Below are 22,518 nucleotides of genomic sequence, written 5' to 3' on the forward strand. Positions count from 1 at the left end.
CGTCCAAGAGCTGAAGAGTTATAGTGGCTCATTAATTAACTCAAAATCCTTCATTAGTTAACTAAAAATCCTAACTTTTATGTTTCACCTCGGATGCTTTCAGCATTTGTACTGTAGAGATCGGGGACCTTCATATATATATATATATATATATATATATAAGAAGAAATACCTAAGCGTCTCTTGCAGATGTTTATTATCTTCCGTCAACCCTGTATGTGAACCAGACAGATGAACACGCAGTTAAGAGCCGGGGTACAGAATATTTTTCGCCGAAGATCCCGATCGAAGGTATGTAAACGAGCCAATCACTGGTCGGCTCTTGCCGGTGACTCAGGGATGTTTACCAAACAAAAATTTTCTATAGCGTAAAACCTTTTCTGAATTATTCAACTGGGAGATTTTCGTGAAACACCCGATAGAGACCAGTAATTTGCGCGGGACATTTGTCGTTGATTAACTCACCTTTTCACGAACCGACCTAAAACATGGCCGGGACTGATTGTCGGGTCGAGCGAAGAAGACAAAAACAGGCTCCAAGGCTGTCAAGATACAATGTCCACGAACCTCCTAGAAGAGGTCATGTGTCTGAAAGCCCATTTCCGCATTTACACCAACGTTTTATCGGCACTCTTCCCTGGTTCCAATACCAACATGGTACTGTGAACTCAACACTCTGCAGGGCTCCGCACGATGCACCACATAAATCAACGTCGACAGACATTAAAGCCAAGCCCTCTGCAACATCCCAGGCTCACGCCACCACAAGACGGATGACAAGCACCGCAAAAGCACGTTCCCTCCACTCACCATTACGAATGATATTCCTTTGTAACCCTCGCGAATCGGTTTAATAGCTCGGAAGTGTTTTCGACGTTACAACACGTGTCTCTCTCTGCTTCGAGGGCACGACAAACGGTGCATGTTTCAGGTCCTGGTCGCCCAGTTCGGGACGTTTCAGTCCCTTATCCGTGAGACACTGAAGGAGCCGTGAGAAATCGGGGTATATGATATCTTGGACCGAGGTGTTTTTTTTTTTTTTTTTCGTGGCTCCGCGTGTGGGGTCGGTGGATTGGGACGACGAGGCTTTGGCATCTTCCAAATACGATGTCCGTCACGGCCGTGAAGGAAGCGGTTGCTTGTGACCCGGACTTGATAAGCGTCGTACGGAGAATTAATGGTTTAATAACGGCTCATTCCAACGTTCGAACAGGTTTATGCGACAATTCTGTCCGCTTGCATTCCGGGCAGGGCTAGATGCGACGACTACTGACTCAGTATGCGTAACTCCAACGCAATCGGGGACAAACAAAATGAACGTACGGCATTTCTAGTTACATCACTTTCTTCCTTCGGGACAGAATCATTCATTGCGCTCTTCTTCAATTACCAACTGGATGTTGTACGGATCTATTCCAACGCCACTGCCCTCCTGGAGGCATAGGAACTGCCACAATTTCACAGTTACGCTGCAAGTTGCCAATAGTTACCCCCATAATATTGTCCCATGTATTTGTCGTTGTTTTGAAAACACTGTTTAGAGGAAAGACACATACTAAGCATAAGAAGCGTATCAAACAGGGCAAAAGTAACACGGCTATACCTTATCACCGACCTCGTATAAACCATGTATCAGGCATGGAACGCCGAGGCTACACCCACACCGGCAGCTGTGGGTATATAAGAAAGGAACTGCTATATTTCGTTTATGCCTTCAAGGCCGTTTGTACACCTTTACCTCTGCGTCCTGTGGTGGACACATATAGATATTGGTGACAGAGACGGTAAAACCTTCGTTTCAGTGTAATTTCAGTAAAAAACGCAGTCTCTAACATAATAGCACTTTAATCGATAGAGGCAGTGGCTTACGGCAGCGTACTCGTCTTTTCTGTTTTTTGAATATCCAAATATATACGTGCCCTCACTTGTAAAGTCGGTTGTCACGTGAAGGCTGCTCAAGAATTTGTCAGTCATTCAGTATGGCACGCACCGCTACTGGATCACAGTGCAGTTTTCTATCGTACATATATTTCTTAACGGCGCACGTAGTACGCATACAAATCTGCTGCAACATATAAAATTCCGTATCGTTGGTTGGTCGACCTGTTGCTCGAATGAGTTTTTTCCCATAACACCTACCCTTCTCCCCTTCCTGGCTATAGTCGTGACTACTCGGGCGTGGCAAACACCGGCGAGTCGATTTGGACATTACCACACCCCCATACCAACAATATAACGTAGAAAGTTTGCGAATAGCGCACTACAAAATGTAGCGCCAAAAGAAACGGGCTAAACTTCCTGTAAATCTTGTGCTAAGATTCTCAGGTATGACAGTAAAAGGACAGTAAAGGACAGTAAAAGGGGACCTAAAGGGGACAGTAAAATTTATGTTCCTTCCTTTAACTGGGCGCCTCTAACAATGTGCCTTCCAACAAGCAACCTTCCTAGAATCACTAGAGCCACATGTAGCGTGTGCATTGCACTTCCGTGTGGAAGGTGTGTGCCTTAATTCTGCAACGAATAACTGCGCAAGAGGCGAGGCTGCATGCTTAACGCACCCACATCATTCATCACTGTTTAGCGAAGAAACATACGAAACGTACAATACAGAGAAGGCAATCGTGTTGTTCATTCCTTCACGTATGACTAATGGTGTTCCGGGAATGACAGAGCAGAAGGATTCCGGCATTTCGACGAAATTTATGTTGGCGACAGTCGAAAATCTTCAACCACGAGTCAGGAAGAAACGTCAGTTGTGCTCCAAACACATTCGTCACCTCCGGCTTTATGCGGCACGCCTAGAACTAATTTCGCGGGGCAAAGTTATGATTCCATAGAAACAAAATCTGGGAGTGCAACCACAGAAGCAACATTTTCGCACGTATTCGGAGGAGTCTGGGTGCATGGTGAACGAACTCGGGCGACCGCAGTACATAGGCGATCATGCAAACACAATTTTGCAAAAGGGCAGAGTGTGCTGGAATTACCAACCGAGTTTCAGTTTTAAGGTACACGTTTCCTGGTTATTTCATTCGAATGCTTCAAAACTACGGGTTCGGAAATCTCGTAACACAGAGAGATACACCTTACGTTATCACGAAAAGCTGTCTGTATTCGTTTCTGTCACTTTCATGTATTGGTACGAACATAGGTTGAGAAGTTACCCGTCAAAAAGAACTCGTTACAAGTTAAGTTACCGTGTGAAAAGTGTAACTAAGTTAATAACGAAGTTCTTCAGCCTGAAACGTAACTCGCAGTTACTGAGTTACTTAAAAAGAACGTGTTACTTCCAAGTCACTTCGGACACAAAATAGCATTACGCAGGTGGAGCGCGCATGAGCAGTTTTAGACCTTGAGTTGCCTGCGGAGGAGTGCAACACGCTTAGATCGTTTTCGTTTATGTCCAACAATAGACCTCTCCCTGTTTGTAAACAAATGACGTCATTTTGTTCGACAGCGCCACAAATTTGGTAGGATTGAACTACGCTCGAAGCTAGAGGTAAACAAGGTCGCGCCCGAAAGCCCCGGTATTGAGGGGATTATGATATGGTCCCTTAAAGGAACGCGACCCTTGGTCCTGCTTTTCTTTCAATGGGACTCAGAGAACAAGTGCCCGTTCGTGGAACACAGCCCTCTCCTTCCGATTTCAGTTTGTCTACCAATGTCATCAACACGTTTCTCTGGTAGAGGTCTATTCGAACGCTTTGCATCCTACTCCCTGCAGGTGCACAATGGTTCAGCTTCATTTCAATGGCAGCGGTTCTTACTTCCTGAATAAAATACTGTCATTGATTGAATATCACGTTTCATGGCAAACAATGTCATGAAGGAACCTGAGAGAAAGCAACAAAATATGTGGACGCGAGTGAAAAGCGAGTTAAAAGTTACTTGGAACTTAACTTAAGCTACTGTGGCAAAGTTACCTGAAAAAGGAACGAATTCCTCTAAAAGTTACCACGGCGCAAAAGCAGCGAGTTAAATTACAAGTTACCAAAAAAAGGAACTTAGTTACAGTAACGAGTTACTTCGAACTCTGGGTACGAATAGTTCTTAAAAATATATTATAGCTACTTTTCGTTCTGTCCATGCATACCGTATACGCTTGTGACGAATAAATCTTCAAGCCAAAGTGCAAATACTTATTTCCAACAACAGGGATGTGTTTTGCGCTTCGTCGTCGTACAAAATCTTATATTCTGGACCCTCGCGCAATTCTTAGGATCGATCGATTGACTGAGATATAAAAAATATGAAATAATTCTTGGTATGTACAGCGTACTCTGGGCGAAGCTATTTGAAAGAATGAATGAAACCCAGGGGAAAGAAAGAGCGACAGTCCGTCCAACTCCAAAGAGCGACAGTTCATTTCAAAGCGGCTTGTTAATAATGCTGCGTACAAACTAACACGTACTAAAACAAGGCTCGATGTCATCTGCGCGTATGTGTCTTTAAAACTAAAGCAGGCGGCAGACTTGTACACGTTACTGAACAACCAAAAAGGAATACTCGTTACGTCGCAAAAAAGGAACTAAACACGTTACTCCTTACGAGAAAACAAAAGAACGAGTTCCCGTTTGCTCACAAAAAAAATGCTATAGGAACCTAACACAAGGCAAAGTAATAATAATTGGGAGTAGCTTTACACGTAAGGTAAGTCCGCCCACATTGGTGTGGCTACATGCTGCACTTGCCACAGGGCAGGACTGCGGATAATACACAAGGAAAACCCTTAACCACAGCCTTGATAATATGTTTGGCACGAGCTGGAAGATAAAGACGTTTAGGACTGCAGCACGTGCTTAGAGCAAGATAATTTGGCGTATAGATTTACACCTAACGTGTGTCAACCTATAGTGTGGCGACATGCTGCACGCGCCACAGGGCAGGACAGCGGATAAATGCTGTATAGTGTTGTCTATTTGTTTTTGCCCCGTTCAAGTTTGCCGTTATGGACTGCGGATAATTTCGACCAACTGGGGTTCTCTTGACGTGCGTCGGAAATCTCCGACACATGGTGCTGAGAGCACTTTCCAGGCTGCGCAATATATGAAGTTCCTTACGGTTAGGTACCTCGCACAATTTTTATGCGGGCTCGTCACCAAGGAGGAGGACAGCATCCAAGTAGAGTCTTTGAACACGAATTTTTTCTGTGCTGCAATTAATGTTATTCACAGCTATTCATTTAGATTGTACTATACTGTTCCCATCTCTTGACAAAATCATTCATAAGTAGCGAATTTGCAGAAATTATGATTACTATCGCCGGTAACGTGTTCCGAAGCAAAAAGGCTAGTCACGTCTCACTTTCCAGTTGAATGTCGGCCCAGTCACTTCTAAAGTCGACTCATGATGAATACTAGCCCCCCTCCTGTACCCCTACTCCTTCCTGCTCTACTCTCTCCAACTGCCCCCATCTGTACGCTGCTCATAGCCACAGTTGCTTCGCGGCGCTAGCACGGAATAGAAAAATGAATTGCCTTTCAGCAACAACTGGTGCTCGAAATGAGTATCAGTTATTTTCGTCTGTTTTCTAGTGAAAACGTGTGCCGCCACATGGCATGTCGGCATTCTTCACAATATCGTCTTAGGAGCCCAGAAGTTCAGTTATGGGAAGCAGCTGGGAGACAGTAAGGAAAAACCGCGGGCTCTTTCCCAAGATGGTTCTACGTGGTCGACAACCAGGTTAGGGCACCACATCTTACAAGCAGATGGACTGTCGAAATACTCTACAATGTCGTTCATATTGAAACGAAGTGGAAGCGGGGAAAAAAAAAAGAACGAGTAACTTGGGGTAGCGTGTAACGAAATTTTGTAATAATATCCGCTACTACTTACATTATTGCAAAGTAATTAAGTCGCTACATAGTTACCACAAAAGGTACCCCATCACTACGCAACGATTTACGTACAACCCTGGCTGGTGGGCGACTGTTACACTGAGATTCAGCAACGAAAACGCCTTCGAGGAATGTTTCGTGCATTTTTTTCCTTAGTTAAGGAGGGGGAATCCATTTGCACAGCTTGGTTCCGTCATGCTTTCACATACGTCTTCACTGATGGAATGGGTGTGAAGGTAACTGAAGTCGGACTCATCGTCGGTGGGGTGAACAGTACACAGTCGTTGGCCGCATAGTTGCGGGAAGCGTCACTGATTCGTCATCGTAGGGGTAATCAAAGTCAGGAAGTAACCCCGCGAATAAAAAACGCGCTTTCACTTTCAGATGATACTTCGCGCGGAAAACATAACATGCCTATTGTAAATAACCAGCATAGAGATTCACAGCCACTGAATCAACCGGAAATTTATTCCATCACCGTGATTAACTACGTCCTCGAAACGGGCCACCAGGGACGAATCCGTCAGCTCACGCCGGAGGACCATCATTCAAAATGCACGACATGGACCCAACACACCTGCAGAGCCACAAGGACACTCAGACGAAGTCTCTCCCAACTATCCGTTCCATAACTCACGAACACTGACGTTCAATAGAACGTACGAATCGGCGCGTACATCCATAATTCATAGCATCACCAGCACGGTCGGTCTGTCATTCACCCTCTTCCTTCCCATCTGGTGGAGTACCGCTAGCAGCATATTTTTAGGAGGAAAACTCGCGCGGGGGAAGCAGAACCTCCAAGAAGCGAAAGTATAGTGTTTTCCCAGAAATCCACCCGCTTTCAACCTGCCATATCCGGTGATTCGCATCGGCCTTGACTGTCGTTCTTTTGCCCTCACGCCGTCGTTCTATTTCTGCGATGTTCCGTCTCTTTTGAATTGGTGCCACCGACGGCGAACGGAAATCGCAGCAACGCCTGAGCTGTCAGCAGCGTGTAATGAAGTCGGCGACAGCTAGCCGGCTGGCAACGACAGTGCACTGTCGTGTGCGACTATAGACACAGAAATCGCGGCGAACTTTGCTTGGAACGGTTGAGTCACTGTAGAAACTGTGTGGTCTTGTCACTCGCGGGTGAACGAGGACAATAAATATCCAGTGATGGCCAGTAGTTAACTACATGTAGTTGAACTACTAGTTAACTACTTTTTCACTACAATCAGGTAGTTTATCAACTACTTGCAGAAATGTAGTGGCAACTACTAGTTAAACTACTACTTTGAGTAGTTAACTACAGTAGTTGGGTTACTGCAGGCGCCAACCACTTCCGATTTTGCAACAAGCCTTACGCCACGACTGTGCTTCCGACTTTTACTTTGAGCTACTTGTTTGATAAGAACGGAGGTGCAGAGCAATTGTGTCGTGCATGTGTACTAAATCTTCACTTTTAATGCTTGTCTAGTGGAGCCTCATTTGCTGTGAAATAATTCTGCAACTTAGTTTATCGCGTAGGCACAGAAAGAATCCCGCCGCAGGCTTTGTATTTGACGATTGCAGCAATGGCTTGAGCCAAAGGGTATCATTGCTTGTGATTTAAATTTAGGTGTCCAAGAACACTACAAGGGTTTGGTGTTGATGGACAACGTTAAGTAGTTATAGATGTAGTTAAAATACATTGCAGTAGTTAAAGAAGTAGTTTTAACTACTCCCCTGAAGAGTAGTTGAACTACTAGTTAAACTACTCCATCGCGAAGTATTAGTAGTTATAGTTAAACTACTGTAGAAGTAGTTAGTGGCCATCACTGTAAATATCTGACCTATCGTGAATTAGGTAGTTCATTTACCTTCAAAAAGCTAATGTCTCGAAATGCACAAAGTTTGTCAGTGCAAACGAGTAATTAAATAAGCTAATGAGTGCCAGCGCCAGGGGTTAAACCTGGACCCCCCTGATTACCGGTCAGCTATGCCACCTATACACCACATGGGTCCCTAGATGGACCTTGCCTCGGCTCGTTTGGCTATAGCGAAATTTTGCGCAGCAGATCATGAACTGGTACCTACTCTCCCGCGTCATCCCTGTTGTTCGTTTGCCTATATATGTTTGTCAGTGCACTATGCTGAAAATTCCAGGATCCCCTATGGCCGTGCGTCCCGAACTCTGCTACCCATGAAACATAATAAAATATAGCGTCGCGACCCCCACCCCCACCCCCCACCCATCTTTTCGCGATGCCATAAGCGCTTCGATTTCAGTGCGTCAACCGCAATGCACAGACTTCACGCTGCAATTTTCTTTGACAATTTAACATAGAGTGAATCAGCTGGGCTAGGAAGTTCTGCTGTGACTCTGTGTAACTCTTCGTACCTGAGTACCTGCACTCCAAGTACTCACAACGCCCACGACTCACTGGAATCCAAATAACTCAGGAAAAAGGTGCTGACGTCAGGACTCGAACCTAGAAACTCGTGATTTCCGAGCAGGGATGCGCCGTTACACCACGCCAGCGTCGTGTAACGGTGTGGGGGGCGGCTGGGTGTCGCTACCTTTTTCCTGAGGTATTTGAACCATATAAGCATGTCGTGGCAAAAGGGAAGGAGGATCCTCATGGCTTTGGTAGTCAAGAGCGTGTACTTCGCTCCCAAACGCTGCCAAAAATTCGGGAAGTGACTTCAGCGGAAATTGTTGCGTTCCCTTTTTCAAGTTTCCGAGTCGCTTCGTGACCTCCTGCTGAGCCTGTCGTGACCCAGAGTGCGGGGGAAAAAAGACCAAGGAGGGTAACTAATGGTTACTACCGGTAGTAGGTTACCACGCAACTTACTATCCTTCATCGTTTGTATCTGTGTTCCTCAAAACACAAGGAAGTGTTACCTCTTCCCGCAGTACACCCATCGGAAGGAATCGTGCGTCTTGGACAGACTTCACAGAGAACCAGTCAGCTACCCTACGCAGACTATCCATATCGAGATTAATGAGAAAAATTCAGAGCGCGCGAGTGAGACGCGGCGTGTAGAGGAGGCCTAAGTGATCCACCAGGTAAGGAACCAGTCGTGTGGTATTCTACTGTTCTTCAAAGGCATTACCTGGAATAATTTTCCGTTTAGCTGGAAGGCCTTTCTTTTGACATGAAGACCACACAGGACCACCTCACGTGTTCGCCGCACACGATTGCTTCGCCTACACTTGCACTTTTACCTCGAAGACGTTTGTGAAGCAAGCGCGATATCGCAACTTTTCATCTTTCCCAACAAACACAATGATCGAGAGAAGTCTTCCTGGTTCTGATAGCGTTTCCAGGCAAAGTGGCTGCATGCTCTGCCATTACAGATGGTCGTATCGCACGCGCTACGCATACCATGCAGAACATAAGAAGGCCTAAGAAGAAAATCGTCTCCGCAATCACCGTGACTGGTAACCTACAATTTCCTCCCACTACTTGTAAAATTGCAGCCAGATTGTTAGGGGTACTTTCCTGGCTTGTACACGCCCACCCGCTTCGATGTCGGCCTTTCCCAAAGGCTGGACAACACAGTTGAACACACCACATTCTCGCAGAAAAAAGCCATAAACGTTTTTGGAACCCCCCGTTGTTGACCATTATGGAGGTGCACAAGTTGAAAAGGTGGTAGTTGAGGCACAAATAGATAGAACGACTATGTTAGTCAATTTGCTCCTCACGGCAGTAGAATCGGTGTCAGAAGACATTTGGGCTAATTTCGGTGGCAGTAGTGCCAGATTGGAGCTTCCATATGCGGTGACGTTGACTGATGTAGCCCTGAGGCGTTAAGGAAAAGAGAGGACTCAGACAGCGAATAATAGATACACGAAGTTGTGCGTGCCCCAAAATCTTGTTCGGTGAAAGTGACGCGTGTGTCAGAATGAAAGAAGGCTGACTAACATGCAGAAAACGTAGGAACGGCCTCTCACTCTATTTCCCGGCAGACGATACAAGAAGTCTATGGACGAGGCGAGCACTCTATCAAAAGACTTTTGCTAGGGCAGTGTGAAAGGAATACGAACGCCTTTCTTCCTCAGCGAGATCTGAGTTCAAGGAGATCAAATAAACAGTTCACGTATTATTGTAAATTGCCGGAAACATGCTACACCTCAAACCTTACGTTTACGTTACATATTACGGTTAAACCTTCCAGTACCTTCCCAGTTGCGCCTAAAATGCCGCTATGTTTACAGCCCTTTGCAAAACGAAACACAATTTACTGCGTGACGCAGCATTTTGTGCTCCTGAATTAACTACATTACGCCGTACAGATAATCTGCGTGATGTGTTCTCAGATTCTGTTAGCCTGTTGACGTAGTCCTACATTCACATCGCAAGGCAAAAAATATGGGATGTGAGAAGTCTTTTAACCTTTCAACATTTAAACTTGTTGCAAAAGGGAAACTGACCTGGTGGCAGGACTCCAGTGAGTGATCCTTCCCGAGACCTTCCCGCACTGTCCGTTTCACTCGACGCCCCTCCTTCGATCCCGGACGACGCACTCGTCCTCCTGCTGCAATCTCCGCTCATTCTCACGCAACCACACACAGTGCAAGTCACTCTTTCGTTTGCGTTGAGGTTCGCCTGAACCCCACTGTCTTTCATATCCACAGCCATCGGCGATGGCGTCGAAGGTATCTGACTCGCCTTGCAACAGCAGTAGTGACTTGGGAATTTGTGTTCACATACCCAAGCTTTGCCTTTTACCAGGGATTCGTACTCTATCCTCTCCACTCCGCGTTCCACTGATACCAGAAGGTGCTTCAAGACAGACACTAGCTCTTCGTCATCATCAGTCTTCCCACCAGCTTGGGTCGAACCTCGACATTTGCGCAACCAATCCATGGTAAAGAGAACACTTGAGGAGGCATCGAGGTCTAGACGCTTCAGACGGCCCGTAGAAGAGTTGCGGTAACGCACAGAGAGGCCTGGGGGGTCCTCGGGGTTGGCGGTACGTTCAGGAGGTGCGAGGGCGAAGTAAAAGTCTCCAGGTCGCAGAACTGAAGAATCGAGTTCGCCCAAGTGGACAACGACCCGTCGGTTAAAGCACAAGGGCCAGGACTTGCGCTGCTGGGAGATGCATGTGTGGCAACCGTTCGAGTTCGACGGCCTGCTGGATTCCTGCGCAGGGAAGAAAAGATGGGTCAATACCACAATAGGTTAATCGTACTGCAATCTAAGCATTCAACTACACAGCTGAAATCGTGACGCAGAGGAGTCCCGTAATCTGATGTTTTGAATAATGTGAATCAGGAATGTGCGGTTAATTTGGTTTCCGAACTTGGTATTCATAGACGTTTCAGCATGAAGGGTAATAAACGATGGCATTGTAGAAAGCGTTATAAATGTGATGCTCTCGGCCACGAATCTTAGTTGTAGCCATCATCCCATCATGTTAACGTGCACGCAAGTAGCCATATGTTGGCCAACAAACCAGCAAACAGGCGGCAAGGGAATGCGAACTATGCTATGTGACGGTCCGAGCTTCTTGATAAAATCGGTTTGACAGACTTTTTTTTTTCATTTTCTAACATCAAAGGAACAGTGCGCCCTGTTACTTTCAAACGTCCGCAAGAGCTCGTGTTCCACCACAGCTGAAAGCCATAAAACTTTGGTTGACATGTACGTAGTGTCTCTCCCTGGGAAGGGTGACATCTGCTCTCCTTTAGACAGTGTTGTTTTAACTAGAGGCGGCTTTGTGTAGAAGGCAGCATAACTGTATGTTAACGGAAGCGGTGGAAATTACAGCGTTCTTAGAATGCAGTGTCGGACGCTCATGTGTTCTTGGTTTTGCGAACGTGACTGACCCGAACTGTGACATGGCGCGAGAAGGTTATATAAACCATGGATGACTTCGAGGGAGGGAGTGAGACAGTCGCCTAAACGGTCAGTCGTAGTTTGCGTCGAGGGTCGGAACCCGCGAAGAGTCGTCGAGATGTCATCCAGAGCGGGAGCCCGGACGGATGCCCGGAACGAGATGGACGATGGCGGCGCCTTGATGCCTGGAACCCACCTTCGACCTGAGTGTTCTTCCCCGAAGTCTCCTTCCACCAGCGCTGACGTCCGGGCAACCGAAGTTACGACCTAGAGGTCCAGCTGGCGGTGACTGACCGGCAAGAGGTGCACCCGACGACGATGTGGCGAGCGAAGTGACGGATCGACGAGTGCGGTTCCCCCAGAACCTGGGACCGAGCCTCCAAGTGGGACGGTAGGCCTGCCGCCTAGTCTCCGTCTTCGCTATTGTTTGTCCCGGCCGTGGACCAAGAATGGAGACCAGAGCGGATTAAAATCGACGGAAGCAGCAACCGAAAGCCACAACATCGAAAGCCGGCCGCGTAGGTCACTGCCGAAGTCGTCTTCAGAGCTCGTCTGCCACGCCATCGTCCACGGCCTGGTGAAGACGTGGTGCCGTCGGGGTGCGCAAAATCAGGGTCAGTCACTCTTGTCGCTGCTTGTGTCTGCCTCGTTTGCACATGATTGACGTGTTCATTTTCCGCGCGTTTTTCATAACTGTTCATTTAAAGTGTATCATGCGATATAGTTAAGTTGGGTCCGCTTTATCTCAGGTGTATCATTGTCGTGATTTAATACCGTTGCAGTTGAGCTTTCATTAAATCACATTCGTTATTGTTAACGAAGTGTGTGGTTGTCATTCCTTCTCGCCTCTGCGGGTGCCAACGTTGAGTGTATTCCCTTTTCTTATTGGATTTTGTGCTACGTCCCCTTCGGCTACTACGGGGGACGTCACAGCTACTAAAGGTCCCGTAACAGGCGGCTTGGGGTTTTCTGAGGCCCCCTTCAACTCGACCGCTCAAAGTTCAGAAAGACAGGCCACCTTGCCTCATAAACTTGCTGGAGCGCCAGGTGTCTGATGAATGCTTATTTCGTTCATAAGTGCCGAATGACCTCGCTCTGTTCGCTAAGAATTAACTACGGAATACTAAGAAGTCGGAAGGGATCGCTTCAAGATGCACAGCGTATTGATGTACTTGAAAGATGGTGAATAAACGCAAAAGAGGGACAAGGACGGACATGGACAGCATTCACTATGCGACGGAGGAGCCGCCAGGCTTGTGTGCCTTGACAGTGAAGAAAATTTGAAGACGCAAGCTTGGATCCTTGCCAGATCTGATTGACCAGGCAATGTAGGTTTTCCGAGGACACAAGATCGCTTACTTGTTTTTGGAGGGACCAGGAGGCAATGGTTTATCCAGAATCCCAAGCATGGAGGGGTGTTCGAAAAAATTGGGGGGGGGGTCATTATTATAGTTACGTCATTACAGCTTAACATATCATTACTGACATGTAAGCCGAAATCGCAAGGGCACCCCCTGTAGGGGGTACATAGGTGAAAAAGTTAGGGGGGTGTCACTGCACATTTGGGGGAGTGTTAGGAGGGTGTAGGGGGGGGTCTGGATAAATCACTGACAGGAGGGCCTTTGCGATATCTGTCCTTAGCTCTTTTGTGTTTGTTCGTCGTACTTGAGTGAATGTGCACATAATCAGCTAGAAAGCAGACAAGATTGTCATTAACACGAAATACGCCTCGACACCGCAGTTGTTTCTCCAGTTAGTAACGTAACAGTGGACGCGTTTCACGACCAAACAACTTAGCAGAAGATGGTTCCGGAAACGACTGATCTCGACAAGAAGGGAAATACACTATAGGAGGTGACAGACGCACTGCAGCAGAACACTACCGGTCGCATCAATATCGAGTACGCAGGTCAGTAGCAGCGCGTGAAATGCGCTCACCTTACACATGCACGCAAATCATGTGCGCATCATGCAAACGAATTTGCGCATCGGTTGTGGTAGATACTGGAATGCAACTTTACCACTTGAGCTTAACAAGTAAAGACATATAATCAACGACGCTACTAACGTGGCTGCCTAATGCGCATCGTTTGTCACTTCCTACGCGAGCATTGTAATGCGGTATGTGAATGGCCAAGGGTAGGAAATCAACAGGCTCAGTTCGAAGAATTACCAAAAAATACGTCTGAACAACATGTGTCCTAAGCAGGGGCGGCGGAAGGGAGGTAACGGGTTACTGTAGACCGCCTGAATTTGTGAAGGGGGCGCAAAATTCCCATGGATGTGAGGCGCCAAAGTGTTCTCTCAGGTGCCTCATGCAAATAAAATGTCATTCTGTATACTGAAACATTCATATGCAAATAATGGAATATACATTCAATCCATTCAAGACGAAAACAGAAGCATGTGCCACTTTTTGTCATTCAGACTGCCTCGAATTTTGGGGACCTCGGCAAGAACTGGAGGTGGTGGTAGGGGATGGAAGGGGGCGGCGGTTGAGATCTGGGGTCCCCCTGAATTCAGGACGTTGCGCCGCCCCTGGATCTAAGTTAGTTATCAGTTCTGCATCGGTCAGCTTGCAGATTACGCTATAATGTCGGCGAAAATGAGGTCTTGCCATTCCTGAAAGCAGATTTCTGTAAGTCCCAGTAATTAAGGGAAGTACGTCCTGAGACAGCTATGATCATGAGAGGCGCCTCGTGATCAGTCTGTGCAGGATATGGATTTACTTAACATTGCCGCGTATATCCTCCACAGGCAGCACATGTTCCACTATAGAAGCAAACGATGAGGCTTTCGACCCCGCATTTCGTTTCAGGAACTGCTGCGCACCCAATAACCTCGTACAACCCCTGCAGTCGCGTTCAATTTTAACATCTAAAATAAACTTTCTCTCCAGAGGGATTCAGGCACCACGTGTCGACAAGTCAAACAAAATCACCTCGTAAGGACCGAATAACAAAGCCATTCGTCCCTCCCTTTTTTTTTTCTTTCCTTTTCGTCTAATAAATATATCCCCCCCCCCATTCGTCCCGCATTTTTCTTCCTCGTCCTTTACAACACCGCTGCATTGAGCGGTCTCAAACCAAGACATCGTTCAATAGCCCTTTGATTACAACGCTCGTCATTATTCCCGCCTGACTGAAACGTCTCTTGGAAAAAGGTACCGTGAAGACAGAACGCGGAACGACAAACTCCAGTAAATGCTCGCGCGAAAGAAGTCGTGACCAGGGATCAACCCTTTCGCAGACGCAATCTTCCTTCATTAAAATAAAGAAAGCTCTTGTTCCTCACAGACTGTTGTCTTTTGTTGTCCAGTGCGGCTCAAGAAGGCACACCATTCAAAATGACTGACACGCGGCTTCCAGTACTGCTGCCCGACTTTTAGTATCGACTACCAGGCGATTTTTATCCCGAACCTTTCAAGTCTCTCGTTTGGCTATATCTGTCGATGGATGCGTGCGCCAAGTCGGGCAATCCTTCTTGTGCGCCGCAGGGTTGTCGACTCATGCAGCGGTAGTTGTGAAGCCGAAACATGCGGGTAAGGGAATGGTTATGAACAGCTTCCGCCATAGTTCGCTTCAGTTAGCAGTCATCGGATGAAAGGTGCAAATGAGTATTTGACGAGAGTAGTGAAAGCAGGAAGTATGACATGAGGAAGATGGTGGATGAGGAAGGCCGTCCGATAACGCTGGCAAAATGTGTGGACCTCGCGTGATTTTTACTGGGTGCCGCGTCTTTCAGGCTGCATTTTGACAACAGAATGGACTGTGGCGAGTGCGGAACGTCGTTGAAGGGACTGTCGCATCCGTACCGGTCGATTCCGAAACTATAGTACCGTCTTACTCCTCGTTCATCACCGACAATAACGCCGAAAATCCGACGCGAAGAGTGGAGTAGTTGTGGTGCAGTGTCATGTAATGCATGGCAAGACCAGACAACGGATGTTGAGAGTATTCCGGAATTCCTCCTCTGGAAATCGGAGAAAACGTCAGTCGGACAAGGCCAATCAGGGAGCGCTCTTTGGCGCGGACAAGTCCAATCAGGGAGCGGTCGGAGGAACTTTGGCATCCGGCGGACGGGTGGGACGGCATCTCCAGGTCGTGGAGTGTCTCCGATCGGCTTGTAGAATGTCACTTCTGGGTTAGCGTCGGACGGGTTCGTACGATATGGCCCCATCAGAACTCGCACTAGTAGGCGAAAGGCGGCATATTTACCGCGGACTTTTCACTTAGTATACTGTGGTGCGAACGCGAAGCAGACGAGCTCGGAGACAGTCGCCTCCGCTGCGCCTTCGGTTCGTGTACCTGGCTTACGTCATCATGATGTTACTGTCGCTGGGGCTGGGCCCAAGCAGACTGTGAAGCGGTGCTGAACATTACGGCCTCGGTCTCATACGCATGATTCCGGATGCGACAGTCCCTTTAAAGTGAGACTCCGCAACAAAATCACCACAAACGTTGTGGTATATCCGTAATCTTTGGGATGTCAGGAACATGTGTACGAAATATCTCGGTCCAAAAGTGCGCAGATTTTACTGAAACGAATTATTACGAAGCGAGCGCTTCGCCTCTGTGAAGCGAGATGGCGCTGAAAGCAACCACTGCTGACATCATCCGGCAAGGGAGAAAGAATGTAGGCTTGGAAGCAGAAATCAATGCTGGGTGACGTCACAGAATCCTCCTCAGGGCGAACCGCCGTAGTATGGAGCTTTGTTTTCTGGTCTTCGCATTTCGGTATCGGTTTGCTATTGTCATCATTTACTAATTAATTTACTCGCACAAAATGAATGCAAATGTTGTATTCGGTATCGAGGGTGTGGTTCGTGTTCGCTATTATACTCACCTAATTTTTTTTTAATCCTTGCGAAGTCTTCCTTTAAACGTCGCTAATATTTGTCTGTAGAGAACCGCGGATCAGTGTGCGACACGTCCCCCGCCAACGTCGGAAGTTTGCAGACTTAGGTTTTTCTTGCCACATTCGGTAACCCAGATGACGCCATAAAATACAGCGATACTGCCTCGTGTATGAGACGGACTGAGAAAACTAGCCAGTAGAGAGACTGTACGGCTGCTCATCACTCCAGGTACACTGAATCCATTCAACAATCAGAGTTTAACTAGGAACACTGCAGCCCTTTCACGCAGGAATAACAACGTTGTGCCAAATATGACCGCGGTGCCCTTCATGGTATTTTCTACAATAACGCATTCACAAGGAACCCAGCCACCCGCTGTGCGGCTTGTAACAAACGAGTTCCTTTCGGATAAAGACGAGGGACGACCAGGCGGCGGCGGCGGCGGTGGCGGAGGCATCAGACGTGCCGAACCTTTCCATCGTCTCCCTTGGAGGTAAGTTCATTTCATGGCAGACGACAGACATGAGCCGTCAACGCAAAGCATACAGAGGTTAGCACAAGTTTAAGGTTACGCCTCAGACGCCTCCACGACCCAGCACCCCGCGCATATGCGTCTCCTACTGTCCATATACCTTCCAGGAAGGGAAGAGGCGACCTTGAAAACACTACAGTCACGCTTTTGTCCAGACCTGCAGCACTTTTGGAGTTTCAAGTCCCCCCCTCTGCATCACAAGGGGTTTCACAAGGGAAGAAACTTCGCTTCCAATGAGATTGCGAACTCGAAGCGCCAAGACTAAGGACGTCCTCTACACCACAGGACGAAGTAAAGATGCGCTGTGCAACACCTGTGATGTCGAATAAAATATAGAACACGTCTTCTCGGAACATATAAACAACAGAGGAGACTTCTAGTCGAAAGAATGAAGAACGTAGGTCGTCCAGACCCCCTTCTGGAGTCACTCATTTACCCCACCGGACCAATGTCAACACGGCTAGCAACACAAAGCATAGTTGCTACATTTCTTGAAGGAGAGTAACCTCCTGTGTGTTCTCTGACAGCAAGGAAGAAATACACAACGGTGTGACCTGACTAATCAACATCCTGTGATCAACTAGACCAAATGTGAACAACAAACCTCTGACCAACTTATGTGAGCAACAAATCTGCGACCGGTTGTGACAAATGTGACCAACTGAGCGTTATTATGGTGAACTGTATGGTGATTCGAATGTGACCACCAGATGACACAGCCACCGAACTTTGCACTGAACGGATCATTTCTACGTGTCGGGGGTCTTGTCTGTGTGTCCCGTTTTTCGTTTTTCCCTTTTTTTTTCTCTCTCTCTGTGGCAACTTGCCGCCCTTCTCGGCAGGCAGACCGCCCCTTTCCTTCTTATATTGTATTTCTTCAATTTCTGTTGATACCAAGTCGAGAAGAGACGTGACTGGTTACCGCTGTCAATCAGGACGCGTACCAAGCATGTGTTTTCAAGTCCCTTCGCGCATGCCATTGTTGTGCCTAGAAGTATCTTGCTTGACTGTTTACATACGCTACAGGGAACTGCGGAGGATGCTACTGAACCTGTACGCGTTTATTTATTTAGCTTACCTTCGAGCGGCCTTAGGCCATACAAAGGGGGTGGGGTACTCATAACACACACACAGAACAAAGAAGAAAACACACTGATACTAACACTACATACGGTCAAAATGAAACAAATAAATAAAGCACACTTCTATTACGTAATAAATATTGATACCGCTACAACATAGAGTCAAGATTATACTAATAGAACGCAAGTCTACTGCGTAGTAAATGTGGAGAACCATATGGTTATGCTGGTGTGTTGGGGGCAAAATATGATGTAATAGCGATGACAAACCGGCCGTGATCAGTGATGGTTGCAATGTTGGATGGCAGCTTGTTCCATTCCAATGCTGATCGCGGGAATAATGACTTAGAAAAGGATGTTGTATGAGGACGAGGTATGTGGACCTTATGCATGCGATCGACACGACGTGAAATAAAATGTTTGTACTCCTGTTCATGTATGGATTCGGCTAAGTCACTCCGCTGCTTCTGTGTTTGAAACACATTAGCGCGACCTTTTTAAGGAAACACTCTCGTCTTCATGCCATGTAGTAGTTTCAGTTCAATCTCAGTTCTGCCTTGCACTGTGAATCTTCATCCGAAAACAGGGCACAAACTCATGACGTTGAACGACGTGATATTCGTGTCCTTGTTGGAATCACAGCAGATGCTGGTAGTACGCAGCTACTCCCACGATGGAACAGATCCTATCGCATAGTTAGTTGGTGAACAGACAAAGGTGTAACGTACTTTATAGACGCTTTTTTGCATGCGACATCACGGGCCGGATGAAGAAGGGCGATCTGCCTGCCAGAAAGGGGTGCAAGGTGCCCTTAGTAAAGAATACCCACACAACAAACAGAGGTCCAGTGTGCGTATTGTCGTGCACACCTCGGGATCGGGCACAGCCGCTCCACTCAGTTGCCCCCCTCTCTCCTTACCAACCAACAGCGCCCTTCTCTGCTGGGCACTGTAGGGTCTGGCGTCCAGCCCCTGCGTCGCGTGCGCCCCGTGCCGGGCACGCAGTGATTACACGTGTGGTTAGTTTTCATGTTGGTCTCTTTGATTCGCGAGGTGTGTGTATGAGCGCGCGTGTGTGGGGGGGGGGGGGACAAAGAAGAACTTGTGTGTCTTGTGCTGGGGAGAGACAGCAGCGGCCATAAGCGAACACTCACGATTGATCTCACGGTGCCTGCTATAGGTTACGGTTCCATGGGCAGTGCTCCACCTGGAAACACCTGTACCTCAGTAAGCTGCTCACACCATCACCATGCACCAACAGTGTCAGAAGCTGCGAGCCGACGTACTATCAGAGCACCGGAAAAAGCCTTGAATGCCGATGTTAGGGATGATATGTGCATACGTGATGTGGCGAATGGGGCGTCGCTGTACCCTGGCTCTACCGCCTGTGCAGGTTAAGGAATCGACAGAGAGCTGACGCATAAATTGTTCGGGTGTTTCCTTCACGGAGATACAATCCGGGAGCTCTTCACAGATCCCATAGAGCCGTAGCACCTAGTCTTGAATATGCTGAACGCCAATGCAGTATTCGGTTGGAGGGACGCAGCCGAGAGCAGTGATAGGGTGGAAGATAGGCATCATTCGCCGGTGTATTGACTATAGCAAAATGCGCTCGAAATATGACACAGTCTCTTTGTTCTCGCGATATTCGTGGCAGGTTTTTTATCATGAGGTGAACAGGTCTATACGTTCATCCGTATAGGCAACAAGCACTCATCAACAACTCTCGTGAAATGCAACCACGGGGAACCTCTGCTGTAATATTTTGGAGATCCATGTCTCCACCCTCCGTCTTTATGTAAACAGTACGTAGATAGCGCATGCCGCCGTTTCAAATTCCTTTGTTATAAAACCCATTGATCTCGATTATAAAAGGCTGGATCGCGGATAGGGAGCGCGAGCGTGCGGCATCCGGCCGCCATCTTACTGTACCCAAAACAGTCGCCGCAGCGATCATGGCAACTTCTTGCAATTACGGTCGTACCAACCGTACCGGCAAGGATACAGGGCCGAAATTTCTACAGGTGAGTCATTCTTTATCAAATAATAAATAGGCGTCCATTCTGTACATTTATTTGACAATTACAAAGTTTTTTTTTTGCCCAAAACCAGCACTGGGTGCAAGGTGTTTGATCGCTCTTCCGAGGTCCAATCGAACACACTTGCATTTTACCCGCCGGCAAATACAGTTTGAGTGCATAATATGCTGGAGAGAAATGTTACACTACACTGATAGTGGGGTCATCAATATGTGCGAGCACTCGAGCGCTTTTCTGCATGCATTGCTGGCACGGTACCAAATGTTCTCTACGGAAGCAAGTGCACAGTCATTTCTTTGAACCACCTTCGCGTATAAGTTCAGTATTACGTCGTAATAAGACCAAGATAGTCACCCTTTTTTCATGTATTGGTATTGTTTTGTGCCTTGGTTTCATTTGTGACAAAGAATCCTACGTAACGGTGGTGTGGTGTGACTTGGATACCGCCTTTGTGTCTGAGCTATGTTGTCAGGTGGTTCCGATAATAATTATTTGTAGCTTGTCGTGTTATTTGTAGCAGTGTGGTCTCAATAGAGGTTTCCTCACGGGGGCTACCCAGAGAATCGTCTGTGTCATCGAGCATCATCTGTGTCATCATCTGATGCGATCGAGCTTACAGATAAGTAGCATGTTCCTCATTCACGGGTTCCTACTTTACGGGGAGGAACCACCCCAGTGCACGCACTGTGGTGACCCTCTATCAATTTTGCACATTCTCTTTACATGTTCACATCATGGAACACATCACTTCAGAGAGTTTTATATACACCTTAGGCCCCTTCACCCAGCATTGTGTCTTGGTGATGAAGCTATAATTCTTTTTAGAACAGCGTTTAAACGTTGAAATTTTTAAAAAGATATCGGGATTGTAAACCCTGTTTTAAACTGATGTTTTAAACATTTATGCAATGCTTTTACTAAACAACATATTTATTTTTAACTAGTTGGATCCTAACCAATGTTCTCTCCTTCACAGCTGCCTCGACATACGCAAGAAATTGGTGCAAAACCTGAGCAGTGCCCAAATTTCGATCGCCACAGCACCTCCAAAAAGTGAAAGCATATGTGTCACATGAGATTTTTAAAGGTATTCATAGTATATAATACCTTGTATTAACTGTTGTAGATCTAACCCACCTCTACAGTATACACCCTCAGGAATTAAAACTTGTTGAGGAACTGTGATCATTGTTTCAGTTAATAGGCATGCACATATGTACTATAAGAAAATTATTTCTTGAGACTGCACTACTGTTGATCACATTCATGCAGCTGTAGGTTTACCTTCGGCCTCTTGGAACTCTCTGTAGTTGCCTTAGCTGCAGTAGGAGTGTCCTCCAGCATGTCAACTACTTGCAAAAATATTGACGTATTCAAGATTATGACAGAGTTTGAAGGATTTCAATTCAGGAAATTTGCAGTACCAGGGCCTGCCAGAGTGAAACCTACTGGATATTTTATGGTGTCGAAGTGGCGGTTCCTTCAGGATAGGACTATCTTAGATGGGAGCAAAAAGCTTGGAATTAACAAAGTGTTGTTTGCATTAAGCAATTTGTAATACACTGAACACATAGGCAGCAAAACAAAAATTTAAAATTCAGCGTGTATGAAAATTGGGTGCAACAAATTTACATAGTGTACCTGTACATTGTCATTGCTGAGATATATATTGTCATTGCAGGGAGGTCACAAAACAATAAACGTATTGTTTTGTCACCTCCCTGCACATTCACTGTATCATGAAATGCATATATGGAAGAATAAATGTTGAACTTGAAAAATGTATATTCTCTTTATTCATAGAGCATAACATCACTTATCTTCTTTACAAAAGCATATCGTGTTACATCTTTGTCACGCAGAATGCACAATCAAGAAAGCCATCTTCCACTAAACATATGTTTGACATGATTCAGTTGGTATCATTTCATAGACAGGGTGCACCAGGGCTCCAGTTTCAAGCGCCAAATAGTCATGTTGCAGTTTGGAAACCGTACATGTGTAGTGTAAGAGTGCCCTAGCACATTAAAATGTATGATGGGAGTCACTGTTAATGCAAAGTGACTTCTATGAGGGAGACTGACGCTGAAGAAAAGTGTGCAAACTGCGGAAAGTGTCATAGAAGATCTTCAGAAATCGTGCCTGGTTTCACGGCAGTGCTACCACACTCCCTTTTGGATGACGATGATAATGATTGGAGTTTCAGATCTGCAGCTGCATTTTTTGCAACGTGCTCCACATAACAATCATGACAAAGTCAGCAGTGGATGACTGGCCCCCGTCCCTACGCACCTTTGTTCACGCCGCAGTTCTATTCAGCAGAAGCATGTGCGTACGCGAGAAGGACATTCAATTTCA

At 46.7% G+C, this 22,518-nt stretch overlaps 1 protein-coding gene across 3 annotated transcripts in view; it reads right to left on the bottom strand.

The window, feature by feature from the left end:
- LOC135378435 (uncharacterized) overlaps positions 1-22,518 on the bottom strand; it is a 662,816-nt gene that overhangs the window by 203,859 nt on the left and 436,439 nt on the right. For all 3 annotated transcript variants that reach the window (XM_064611464.1, XM_064611465.1, XM_064611466.1), the window contains one exon: positions 10,243-10,954. In XM_064611464.1, coding sequence (XP_064467534.1) covers positions 10,243-10,954 — 712 coding nt within the window. The remainder of the gene's footprint in view (positions 1-10,242; positions 10,955-22,518) is intronic.

Source organism: Ornithodoros turicata, chromosome 1, assembly GCF_037126465.1.
Source record: "Ornithodoros turicata isolate Travis chromosome 1, ASM3712646v1, whole genome shotgun sequence".
NCBI lineage: Eukaryota > Metazoa > Arthropoda > Arachnida > Ixodida > Argasidae > Ornithodoros > Ornithodoros turicata.